Consider the following 13,788-nt stretch of genomic DNA (forward strand, 5'->3'; position numbering starts at 1 on the left):
AGAGAGGTAAGAAAACATGCCTTTTCCAAAATAATCTCATTTAGTCCTTTAGTGCTTGCGATGCCACTGAAGGCTGTGCACTGGCATGTCCCACCTCTAGAGGAACTTCATGAACTATTGGGCACTTGCTCTATGGCAGCTCTCTGCATATTTCCTGTTGAAGCAATCACTATGGCATCTACACACAGAAATATGAAAGATACTGCCCCAGACCTAGCTATTAAAGCTCCTCCTACACGTATCAAAACTCACTCTAAGAGGACTTTCTGGGTCTCCACTCTCAGCTATTCCCTGGAGTAGTCAAAGAAGGCCTCAGATCTTCAGGAAGTGCTTTTATGTCCCTTTACCTGTGGAAGGACCCACGTTCCTAATTAAAAATGGAGGTTGCAGATTGCTCCATTAAACATTGAGGAACTCACTGTTCCAGTCATTTTAGAGAACCAGCAAGTTCCCTTAAATGGGAAAATTTTAATTTCAATCTTTGATAAAACTTTTTTTTTTTTAATTGGAATTTCTTATGGAATAGAAATTATTTTCTACTCAACAGAGCTATTCACATGGAAGCATTTTCCTATTCATTCTACTTTGCAACTAACTGGTGCCACTCCATATGTATAGCTCTTCCAAGAATGATGTGGCAGCCCTGGAATACCTAATTAGTTGGGCTGTATGATACCTCTGCCAGAAGTTTCAGCTTCCAGAGGCATTCCTTTAAGGAACTGTGGTGTGGGTTTGGCATTTACAAGGATACATACAGTTTCAGAAGCCCACAGGCACCAAAAGTTAGTCTGCATTGCATAGCTGACTCATGTCAACCCAGTCACTGAGCTTAACGACAGTAAGTCAAGCAAACTCCTTCAAAGCACTCAAGAAGAAAGCTTCTGTTTGTTGTTTTGTTTTTTGTTTTTTAAATAAAACTTTGTCTTTAAGGAATCTTAAAAGAATATTCAATTTATACAGCTATTTATTATGAAAATAATTAAATTCAGACATTTCTAGTGAAAACACCTTTTTCACTTGGCCATCAAATGTTTATAGATTGTTAAGGCAAATGAAAGATATCTAAATCCAATACCTTTATACTTGGTCACCACAGCTGAGTTGACACTCAGAGGTTCTTGGAAGGTGACAGTGAGTGATGTACTGCTTGTTACCATGAGACAGACATTGGTTGGCGCCTCAGGGGCTCCTGGGAGAGAAGAGAAAACATCAGCTCTTCAGCACAACAAATCCTATTCAAACAATGTTTCTGAGTCTTCAAAGAACCCACTGAAAATCACCCTGCAATTGTGAGCTTTGGGTTGTAGGTGTTTGTGTTCTCTGCCTTTTGAGAATTTTAATTAGTGCCCTGCTAACAATATCCTGCAGACACCATTTGTTTCTATCATGGTTTTTGGCTCCTTTCAGTTAAAAATATCTTCCTGCATATATGTAACCTAATAAAACAGATTCATGCTAATTATGTCAATGAAAAGCCCCTATAAATCTCTTGGGGTGGGTAGGAAGAGAGAGAAAGGACAAAACCACAAAGAGCTAATTAAACTTTTATAGTTTCACTAACAAATTCAAATTTATTAAATGACAGAAAACCTTTTTGCATTGTTGTGATCCAGAAATTGCAGATTCCACAAATGTTTCAGTGCAGTAGTTCCAAAACACATTTGTCAGCTGAGGCCTAATTTTTTTTACTATTATTGTTTTGTTTTGTTGGTGTTTTTTTTTTGTTTGTTTTTTTGTTTTTTGTTTTGTTTTTAAAAAGCTGAATTCACAGAATATCAATCAGACTCAATTCAGAAATCAAACATAAAATGTCATGACTTACTGCTGGAACTGATTAAAAAGATCATTATATTAACTTACTGCTGTATTGGCTGTATTTAATATCCAATAAAAGGAGCACTACCTCTGTCTTGAAGAAACAGTCTTCGAATACAATAAAATTGAGAAAATTTTTCCAAGTATATACATATATAAAGGTGGCTGTAAAAATGTTAATGGCAATGATTGTATTTTATTGAAGAGAAAGTGTACAGCTAAAAGATCCAAATATGAAAGAGTTCAGTCCTGTTTATTCCTTTCTATGGGTTCAAATTCCCATTTTCTTTAAACAGTTCTGTACCCCAAGTAGCCCAATTTGTAACTATGCTGATGAAATGTCGCATGTAGATGCCAACAATAAAAATAAGTATTGATTTTTATACGAAAAATCTAATCTAAACTCATTTTTAACCAAATATTAAGATAAACTCAATTACTTTAAGTCAGAACTATTTAAAAAAGTAGAGTACAACAACAGAAAAAGACCAGTGTTCCTCTATGACTTCCTCTGTATTCATGTATTCTGATCGTCTTATTTTAAACTCTGATCATATGAAATAACATCCAGAAGTAAATGTGAAGAGACAAGACAGAATCATTAGATCCTGAACCAAGAATCTGTAATCTCATCTAATCAGTTTTACACTGATGAGCAGTGCTCTTGTTGCTCTCAGAGATTTGGTCCTTTCTGGAACTAGCATCACATTTCTTTCTCACTTTTGGGAAGACCATTTAACTGAGTGCCTTATTTTTCCCACCCTAACATTCATCTGCTTTACAGCAGTGCTGTGAGGATCATCTTTGCTCAACAAAGGCAGCGTTTGCCACTGTAAAAGTTCTTGTCTTAAACTTTGCAGCTACTTTCTTCTACTTACTAGCATGCTCGTAGCCTGCCTTCATGCGCTTGTATAGCCTGTATCTCCATTCCCATGCTTTTAGTTGCTTCTCTTTTTCTGTGTTGTCTGTACCAAGGCCTTCATTCATCACTTGTGCAGACAATTCAGTAACTCGCTGCTGTGCTTCCTGGACCAATGTACACAGATGCACTGACCTGCTTTCCATGTTAACAACTACCAAGAAAAGGGAAAAGTAAATAATTGCTCGATAGACTCATGTGACAAAATTCTGGCCTTACGCATTCCAACATAACCCACACAGGGCCAAATCCTTCAACACTGTGCCTTCCAACAGAAACCTTGTCATCAACTTGATTAGAGCCACACCAATTTGTACCACACTTAAGGATCTGGCCACTTAAACGGGACTAATGACAAGAATAAACAGTAGATTTTATCTTCTGGTGTTTCTCAAATGCTTAACAATGTCTTAATTAGCCTGAAATGGCTTACGTGTTTTAGATTGATAGAACACTATAAAAGAAGTAAAATAATAAAGAATTTGGTCTCTAACTCTTACTTTGCCATAATATCATATGTTTTCTCAGGAAGAAAGTAATTGGTATTGATTATAGCTGAAAACAATATACAATATACAAATCTCTACAAGTGAAGAGAGACCTAATTGGCAAAGTTAAGAATGAGAGTTTTGTGTTTAAGGGCTACAGCTGAAGTACAGTGATTCTCTTTCCAGGTTATCTTGTGCCTCGGTGTTGCCCATTAAAATGCCCTGTAATGAGTTCTCTGACAGATTTGATGGATAGTGAGCTGTTTGACGCGTGGAGATTTTGTTATTCTCAAGTGCTCAGAATGATTTTAATTCAACATTAATTAGTATGAATTGCCTGTATGAACTGCTGTGTGCTATATAAACGTGAAAAATGACAGTCACTTTGGATGTAAACTAAAATGTCTTAGCCCAAGTCCGCAAGACTGCCCTATGCCAGCCCTTGATGATACAGAGAAATGTAGTGAATCAAATGCTATTTTTCAGAACTGCTTTTAGCCTGAAATTGTTCAAACTATTAACAGTTTAGAAAATAGACTTGTGAAGCTGTTTAATCTGAGAAGTGCAAGAACTTATCTGATGTTTAATCCACAGGAAATAACATACAAGAAAAAGAATTCTGAAGTCACAGAAAGCAGCTTTTCTTTGCTGCCCGGTAATTTCGCAGAAGAGCTTTGAGACAGTTCTAAACAAAACCCCTTATTTATTTAAAACACTTCACAAGGATTCACATTTATTTAGAATTGGCAGAAGATGCTCCTCTTAACAATAATGGAGTGTTGCTGTGTAGGAACAGCCAGCCTGTTAGTCTCCCTGTGTTTTTTTATAGGAACAGCAGCAGTGTTGCACAGGCTTCACCACCCATTTACTCGCATAAGCCAGGAGCAGTATATGTTTCTGACAACATGGAGCTGACATAAAGGACGAAGACTGACTGGCTTTTGACATCATAATACCAGATGAGTGATGATATCTGCACATATGAATGTATAGTTCCTAAACTGGAATCATAGGATTACAGGATAAATTGGATTGGAAGGGCCTTTCTAATTATCTTGTTCAAAATTTGATGTTCAAGCTTGTTGAAAACAAGATCAGCTGCAAGTTCAGGCCAAGTTTCTGAGGACATTACCCATCTGGCCTGGAAAACGTCTTGAGATGGAGCTTTACAAGCTCCCCGGGCAATACGTACAACTGCTTTACTATCCTGGGATTGAAAAAGGTGTTTGTTTTATCCAGTTTGAACCTCACAGTAATTTTACCATTTGTCTCGTGTAACTGTATAACCATTGAAATTTATCATAGTCTAAGTATAATGCTGCACAACAATGTGAAAACTGACAAGGAATCTTTGAAACCACAGGAGGAGAGTGAAGAATTACCCAGCACCTCTGACATCCAAAGGTTGCTTTTGAAGAATGGCTGTTTCTAAGACCTCGCTTTCAGAAGCTGGCCTGTAGCCATCCCTCTTGAAGTTTGATCATTCTTTGTATGGACATCAAGAGGCCAGGCTTACTGGAATCTGCTGGTATCCTCACAACTGGCTGTTTACTGAGAGGCCAAAGGTGACCGTTTCCTGGCTCCATGCCTACAATAAGCGTGCAACACATCTGATAGCAAAACAGGACTGAGAAAGGAGATTTTATGTGCCAGAACTTCAGGTGATTGTAGGTTGGCATTGGTTCAAGATTTCCCTGAGGATCTGGCTCTCTCTCTTTCATCAAGATTCAGATCCACAATTGTCTGGTCTTGGAAATGTATCAAATCAGTCGTTAGAAATTTTAATCTTATTTATATTTAGGTTCACATGAACAAACCTAGCCAGACCACAAATATGTGAACAAAAGTAACTGAAAAGATTAATAATGCAGTGGGCTTTGACAAGAGCAAATGTCTTGCTTCCTCCCCACTAAATTAATATTCTAAATGCTGCATTTTCTGATCCTGCTTCGTGTTTAAAATATGCTGGGCTCCTGTTAAGATTTATACAGCCTGAGATCCATGTGGAAAAGGAGATCAGAGTTTTACTTTCTGTTCTTTTATCTGCTGTTCTGCCTGTTCCAGGCAGCTGCAAGCTATCCGTCCTTCAGATCCCCTCTCCTACAGCACTGATGCTACAGTGAAATTTCAACTTGATCTCTATGTCTAATATAGTAGAAGAACAAGAATTCTCTCTGTGAGAAGCTTCCTGTGTGCTCTTGCAGGGGGGAAATCATTTACCTCTCAACCTCTCAAGCGCATGCATTTGTGCTATGCACCGCTTACAGTCAGATTAAAAGATGTTTGTGTCCTGTCCCAAAATTGGTATGAGTCAGAATCTTACCTTGAAATCGCACCCCTCCCACTTAGCCTGGCAAAGTCTTGCTCAATTGATCACCACAGTGAAATGAAAATGCTCCTGCTGGGTTCTAATCATATCCTTGCAGGCCTAATATCATGCAGAATGGGTTTAACTCTAAAAGGCTTGGTTAGGTACAGAAAAGAAAGCAGAAACACTAGAGGGGGGGGGGAAGTGACTGCTGTCTGTTCCCCAAGATTAAAGCCACATAGGAAACTGCTGCAGACCTTTGTTTTAAGTGCTGAAAACAACTTTTTGCGTTTTGATCCTAAGTAGCAACCGTAAACTGAAAATTAAAAAATAAAACACTCCAAAACAGTCCCCTGCTTTTTACTGAGAACATTTTGACCATTATTTCAATCAGAAAAGCTAAAAATCAAGATAAGTGAAGTGGAAATTTGGTGAGTATATTTTGAAATGGAAATGAGGTGGTTATATATTCATATTCTCTGTGTTCATAGGCATGTTTGCATTAATTACAGGAAATGAATACTAATTTATGATTGCCCCTGCTCGCCATCAGACTGCATTTATTTACAGATGAGGTCAATGAAAAATTAGTTTAGTCTTTTTTACTGCTGTTTAGAACACTCAAGACTGTGTTTTCCTCTAGATTTGTCATGGTTAATGAATGTTGCTTCAGCAGTCAATCATGTACTCTAAATGCTGTCACACTTTTTTTTAAAGCCTCAGTCATGAACCATGACAGAAAAATAAACAAATAAATATAAAGCTAAAAAAATCTTTTCACTGAGCAGCTACACTATGCAAAAATCTCCAGGGAAGGTTAAAGGAGGCCAGAATAAATGATAATATAAGTGCTGTGGACATAGAAAAGCAATAAAGGTGTACCAACACTGAGGGTCTGGCAAAAAAACTCAACATGCACACACACACACATGCACACACGCTCTCCAGTGAAAAAACTGGCAATGTTAGTAGCCTCAAGGTGCAATTTCCTGGAGCACTGAGATTGACATGCCAGCACTAAATGTTGTTAATTTAACTAACTTCAAATTAATGGCAGAGTCTGCAGTGGCCGAACCCCTCAAACACAGTCTCATTATAGCCTTGCTGGGAATGTCCTAAATATAGGCATTGACAGTTTAAAACAAATTCACATACATTGGTGTATTTTTAGACATAAGTAAGGCGTCAGAGTTTGTGTCATGGTTTACGGTTGATTAATTGGTTTGGTAAGTCACCCTGCAGCCCACAAATTGTGCATTTAAATGCCTGTGAAGGAATACAAAGGATAGTTCTATAACTACAATATGTACTTATAAGCAATGACAGCACCCCAGTGAAGTGTGAAGGTCTGTTTTGTGCTCAGATATCCTCCGGTTCTCTAGAGCTTGGAAACTCATTGAGGCTATTTGAAGAGAAGGGTTGAGGAGATACGAGCAGGAGTCTGAAGCAATGGAAATGATAGATTTCAACACAGCCAGCCTTCTGAAGGCAGCATAACCAAGATCAAAATAATCAAAACACACCATAGCCTAGATAACCCAGACTCTTTTCATTTTTCATGACAACCTTTGTTTCAGACCACGATCACTCCATTCCTGTTTCCATATTTTTGAAGATTTATTTTCAGTATTGATATTAACTCAGCTACCTCACTGTTTATTAGAAGTTCAATCGGATTCATACTTATATAGGGAACAAAAACTATCTGCTGAACATCAACAAGCAGATATTTCTGCAAACACCCTTCCAGCACTGTGCAGCAATTTCAGGTATAATCAACTTCATGATAAAAAAGTCAGATTTTGTAACACAATTAATTTTCCCAAACAAAAGCAAACCAAATTATTACAGAATTATCTCAACAAATTCTGAATACTTACAGTGTGGGCTTTCTTTTGCCCCAACATGTAGAAGAGTCCTAGCAATAGGGATGTTGTTAGTTAAAATGGCAATATCCAAAGGAGTAAGTCCTTCACTGTTTGGAGTATTCAGGTCCAGTTCCTCTGGTGTGTACTGATAGAGAAGAATCTGAACAGCATCCAGATCTTGCTGTTCTACGGCCTCAAACATAGCTTCATTGCATTGGAAATTCTGTGTACCAACAAAAACAGAAACTCAGTAGAACTTGAAAATGTTTGAACTTCAGGAAATAAATTATGGAAAATGACTTTTGTGACATTACTATAAAATATTGAACCTTCCCATCCTAAGCTCAGCTCGAAACATGGAAGATGCTTGCAGCAAAACTGAGCTTGCTCTACTTCTAGACCTGTGTGCTCGAGCTTCTTTCAGGTGAGATTCAAACCCATCATTCTTTTTTGGACTGAAATTGACCATATGGGCAACAGTGTATGTTTTTGATGTGAAGCTGGATGAAAGACTATGATTTTGACAGGTTCTTGTTCTACTTACCTTTTCATTCTCAAAAAAGTAAAAACCTAAGGTGTACAAATTCAACTAACCAAAAGTCAAATGAAACAATTCTGGGGGAAACTTTCACAGATGTGTGTGATCTACTGCTCACTCCAACATTTCAGTCATTTCTAGGTGCTCATATTTTTGTATTTAGCTTGTAGCTAGAAGAAGCTTTGAAATATATAGCCCTTAAATAAAGATGTAGAAATGAGACTGAATGCACTGATCCTCCAGTGTGCTTAATCAGAAGAAGACATGTCTGAACAGCAGAGAACATAAGCTCAAAAGCAAGTTAGAAAAATCAGGAACACCCATGATGCCAACTCTCAAGCAGGAGGAGCCACTAAACTTTCTATTTACCAAAGTCAAGGAGATAAAAGAACTGTGTAATACAAAACAAACAACAACCCAAACACCTTTCATTTCTTAATAGAGCTGGGGAGAAGGAGGTGCAGGAGGATAGCACGGTCTGAAGGTTTCTGTTATGAGAACACCCTTCTAGAGCCTACAGTAATTATGTTATTTGCCAGGATTCTTTAAATTCTATCCCAGTGTCCTCTTGCCATAATTATTTTTTTCCTCTGAAGAATGAATTAGTAGAAGCAAGAGGCCCAGCTAAGCAAGGAGGGCTCAGCTTGTGGTCTCATAATGGAACTGAGATCTATGTAGAAATGCTGTGTCAATGGACATACTAAAAAATGCTTATGTAAGAGATCAAGTGATCCAGATACATGTACTGGTTTCCTGCATCCCAGAACCCACAATAGAAGAAACACACTGACAATAAAACAGTAACTTTTTTGTTATTGTATGAATTAAACAGTGAATTGAAGCTGTCTTCCATCGTGATTAGACATCAACATCCTACTTCAGTGTCAGGTGGAAGAGAAAAATCTGAGAATAAACTAAATGGTGAGCAGCTAAATTTATCATTCTCTATTTATGCCTCTGTTCAAGGGGAAAAAATGTATACCATCATTAGAGAGGGCACATCTCCAGTGAAGTTTGGAAAGGAGGCCAGATGTCTATTATTTTAAGTTAAAAATGACAAATTTTTACTGCACTGCAGCCATGTTTTCTTTTATTCCAGTAGTGCACAAAACTGCTCCTGTATCAAGATGACATCTTAGTCATATTCTGGTGTTTCCCCCCCAGTCCAAAGAGATGAGGTGCACTAGCTAGAAATCAAAAGAGGCTTTTGTTTAATTTAATTACAAAATATTTTAATTAATTGTGTTATTCTACATGTGCTAAATGGCATCAACTCTGACCGAAGTCAATTCTCTACATTTAACAGCTGCACATCACTGTACTATGCACTAAAATTACCATAAATAGTGCATTGATCGAAGTACAAAGGCCATGCTCTTTAGATTTTTGAAATTTCATTGTTTCAATTGAGTAACTGTGAAATGGAAGACTGTTTTTCATATGACTGATTAGAAAAGTAGATATTTTTGGTGAAATGGTAAAAATATTTTATCTACTTTATAAAAGACATTAATTTCATCTCAGCTGAAACTCATTTCAAATTCTTTTCCTACTTCCTTTAGAACTTCTCCTGTGCTGTTATTTAAGGAAATAAATGGGAATTATGCTTCAGAAGCATCTCCATGTTCATGCAACGAGAAAATAAGCAAGAACAAGTTACTCTTGTAAGTGATCACAGAAAATGAACTTAACAGTTAATTCATAAAGAGCTTATTACAAAGGTGATTATTTGAAGTAAACAGAATGACTACATTAGACCTCATTTCTATTCCTTGAGTTCATTTGAAGAAACACTGGCAATCACTTGGGGAGCAGAAAAGAAAGGTAGAGCTGGTTATATTAATCAATGACAGACTTGTGGTACGGATTCAGAACAGGAAACCAGGTATTTCTCCATTCAGATTTTCACTTCTGTGTCTCTGGGTACGTGCACTGTTTCCATTTCTTTTTAAAATCAAAATAGTCACCCTCTTTTCATTGGCCTTGTGATTGTGCAGAAAGGTTCAGTGAATAATCATCTGTAGAATGCCACCGAAAGTGCTGGAGACCATTATTTAGCTTTAATTCCAATTGTGCGTGAAACTCAATAAATCTGTACTACATAGCAGAAATGTCTTGCATTATGTAAGAACAAACAAAAAAAACCTGTTACATAATAATGAAGATGCCTGAATTCAGTATTGCAGCTGAAATTAACCCTGTGATGTGGCTGACAGAAGCATTTGGCCCTTTTCCAAATGCAGATTCATACTTTGACAAAAGATTTTACCTACCTGAACAATTCCCGTAGAATTATTTTCCAAACTTTGATTTGACTTGTTATTTTTGGATGCATTGTCAAGACCTAAACCTGCATAGAACTCTTTAAAAATGCATCATCAGATTTTTACTTGCCAACCCAAATACCTAAAGTATTTCTGAAGTTTTCTCCTGAAGTCGCACAGAATATAAGCACATGCTTAAGTTAATTCCTTATAAATATTCTGGCCAGGGAATCTACTGGCACAAACATTCCACCAAAAACGCAAAAATACAACTAAATTACTATTTCTTCATTTCATTAGAAATCTAAATGAAAAAGTTGCACTCATTTAAACAAGAAACAGAGCATTAAGTTCATAACCTACTTCTTCCAATCCAAATAATTTTCAGACCAAATTGCAAATATCAGGTCTTCCAAATGAACAATTCAGACACAACCATTAGTCTGAAATATGTTGGCGTTTCTTGTAACTTCAGAGATTGTAAAAACATGGAATTATGATATGACGTTTCCAAATAGGCATGTATGTATCCCTCATCCACACAGTAGTGTGCATCTAACCATAATAGACATTTCACTCAAAAAAACACCCTGGTGAGACAGTGAAATAGCTACCACATTTTCAGCCATGCTAATAATTGTCCCATTTAAAAGCCTGCACTGAGCCCAGCTTTCCTAGCCCAGAAAATGTTCTGTGCTCCTGAACCAACTTTTCCACAACTATTTGCTTTCACATAGAAAATAGGAATATACTTGAATATTATATTGTTCTCTGCTGCAATAAAGCTGATTATATTCTTATATAAGTGACTCTAGAATCATAGCATTGTTCAGATGTTTGCAGTTCAGGGCTAAGAAATTCAGATGGGGATAAGATGTACTGTCTTTAGAAGCACATGTTCAGTTTCAATCCAACTGTCACTAATATTAACAAGCCCCTTCTGATTTCTGCATTCATTTACATTTGTTAGATAATTCTATTCTTCTCTGATTAGACAAAGTCACTGAATTCAAAGAGAAACTCAATCCCATTTACAAGTGATCAGGTAAGGTTTAGGGACACGTCTTTTTCCTTGATGCTGACTTGCAGCCTCTAATCGTTAGCTAGGCAGCTGTGCTATGTGATTAATTTATTTAGGTGTTACACCAGTGCACAAATATATATACTGAAAAGAACTACAGTATTGCTTTGCAGTAAGTAATAACCATGTTCCAGTAAGTGATTCAGGGCTGTTAGTGTTTAGAAATGCAATCTTATGTAGCTTAATTAAAATGAAGTACCCCTTTCAAGATATTTGCTCTAGGTTAGCCTGAAAAAGTCTACTATGTGCTACTGGAGTTGGAAAAAAACATTAAAGTAGTTTCTGCAAAGACTTGTTTTGATAAACATGAGTTCAAGAATAAAGTTATTTTGGGACATTGCTATGTCTGCAGCAAGACAACAATTTACTGAATGGAAAGTGTTGCACAGTAAGAGAGAATGGAAAGAAAACTCTTCACCAGCCAAAACTGGGGGGAAAAAAAATCATCAAATTCTAACAAATGTTATTCACTTGTCTGGAGACATGATTTTAGTCACTGACTTACCTCTGTACCACAGAAATTCAATGATTAGAAAATACATCAGCTAGCTACCTGGAATATTTCCAACCCTTAACTGGTGGTTTGCTTGCCATTTATTTCTAGGGAAAACTGTGAAGAAAAAAAACAGGCATAACAGACAGAAAGGGTCCCAAAGCCGTTTAAGTTCAGTAGGAATCTATTCACTGACTCTTGTGGGCACTGGCTCAGACCCCAGACTGGTAATATCCAGAGATGCTTACACTCATGGTAGGTCTGCAGTGACAAAAGCTGCATCGCTCACACAGTAGTGTAGTGGTTGAGGTGAAAAAGGTAGCTGAAGTCTCTATTGCATTAAACCACCAATATAACAATGTAAAATTGATTTTCCTCATTAAACTGATTGAATAGGCACTATTCAATCACAGCCTGATAAATCTGCACTGAAAAGGGAGGTAAGTGGGACTATAAGTAAATAGCTCTGTGAATAGCAGAGGATTGAAGCCTCAACAGTGCACTGCTCCTCAGACTATCTTCATTCGTCATTTCTCATCACTTAAATATGACAGAGGAATACATATTTGAAGGAACGTGTAATTAGAAATGTATATTTAGAGAAGCACTGGTCAGAAGATAAAGCATCTGCATTAGTACATCAGAGTAATGGCTCCAAGATGGGACTTCTGGCACATTTGCACACACTGTCCTAAGTCACTACTATTCATAAGTGGAAAGGATCTCCCTCAAAATATTTCAGAAGAAAAGATGAAAGATGTGTTTTCCTACTTATGGAAAAGAGAATTTACTTTTTTTTTTTTTTAATGGCAATATCAACAGCAGATTTATTTTCCTCCAGCAAATAGAAAAGATTCTGTTATGCACTGAGCTTACACTGTTATTACTTCACAGACATCCCATTCTTCAAAATGTATATGCTGTATGTTGTATAGCTTTACCATCTCTGGCACAAGTAGGAGCACTTGTGAATACTAAGTCCAGTGGAGACATACATGCTTTTCTATACTAGCACTAGAATGCCTGGCTCTCTTCTGTACTTCTGCTTCCTGCGTAATCTTTTTCACAGTCTTATCTAATGACCATCATCACAGTCTCTGACCAACCTTAATGCTAACTTAAGATCTTACTTCTAAGATAAAACAACATCACTGTAAGTTGCTTCGGCCTTCAAGAAGGTCAGACTGTATTTTGACATAGGATCAAAAATAGATTTAAGCTTGAGAAGAACATACAGCGGGGAATACTGGTCAGGGAACAGATGAATTGTGATGATGAAAAGTATACAGATTTATAGGCAGCGAACTGACAAGATGAAAAATGTCAAGTATTTACCACCGAGGTCTTACGGAGACTGAGCCGGTCCGAGCGCGCTCGGAAATACGCTTCATCAAAGGATGTGTGGCTCCCCTTCAGCTTCTCTGACAAGTTCCGATACAATCGCTTTGCAGCATTTGGAGAAGATGGCATACTGTTCTTTTTACTCTGGAGGAGACTTAAATTATGCATTTGCTGTGTCATTTTCACCTAGTAGTTTCTAGAAGAAAAACAACAGCTGTTCAACAAGATTTTCTTACACTGTCGTTGATCAGAACTATATCATTGGAATATATTGCAAGACTTCTATGGCAAAAATCCCTTTCATGCACAGTTTTAAGTATAGTTTCAGTATTCCAAAGCCATTTGATTCCAAATACCACTCAGGTAATAGTAAACTCATGAGAGAAAACAATTTGCATTCACTGTACAAACCCTAATATCATAAAGAAGAGGACAAGAAAAACACAAGTAGATCCAACCAACACTTAATTCAATCCTAGCTTAGCATATTCCACTGTGTTTGCTTTGGGATTTTGTTTTTATACCAAAAGCAGCAGATTCAGTACCTCCAACTGTCATGACATTACATTATGGAGAGGTTCCAAGCTTCATTAAGCCTGTAGGCCAAATGGGAAACTTACTGAGAAGCTGTGAAGACCTTTAGTAAGTTTTCATTAAATCAATTAGGTTTATC

The 13,788-nt window shown here is 37.1% G+C and overlaps 1 protein-coding gene across 1 annotated transcript in view; it reads right to left on the reverse strand.

The window, feature by feature from the left end:
• ANKFN1 (ankyrin repeat and fibronectin type III domain containing 1) overlaps positions 1 to 13,301 on the reverse strand; it is a 53,504-nt gene extending 40,203 nt beyond the window's left edge. The window contains exons 1-4 of the mRNA XM_019621765.2: positions 13,110 to 13,301; positions 7,411 to 7,621; positions 2,694 to 2,888; positions 1,076 to 1,189 (exon numbers count right to left, since the gene is read on the reverse strand). Of these exons, the coding sequence (XP_019477310.1) occupies positions 1,076 to 1,189; positions 2,694 to 2,888; positions 7,411 to 7,621; positions 13,110 to 13,295 (706 nt within the window). The 5' untranslated portion in view covers positions 13,296 to 13,301. The remainder of the gene's footprint in view (positions 1 to 1,075; positions 1,190 to 2,693; positions 2,889 to 7,410; positions 7,622 to 13,109) is intronic.
• Between the last annotated feature and the right edge of the window lie 487 nt (positions 13,302 to 13,788).

Source organism: Meleagris gallopavo, chromosome 20 (genome assembly GCF_905368555.1).
Source record: "Meleagris gallopavo chromosome 20, MGAL_WU_HG_1.1, whole genome shotgun sequence".
In the NCBI taxonomy this organism is placed as follows: Eukaryota; Metazoa; Chordata; class Aves; order Galliformes; family Phasianidae; genus Meleagris; species Meleagris gallopavo.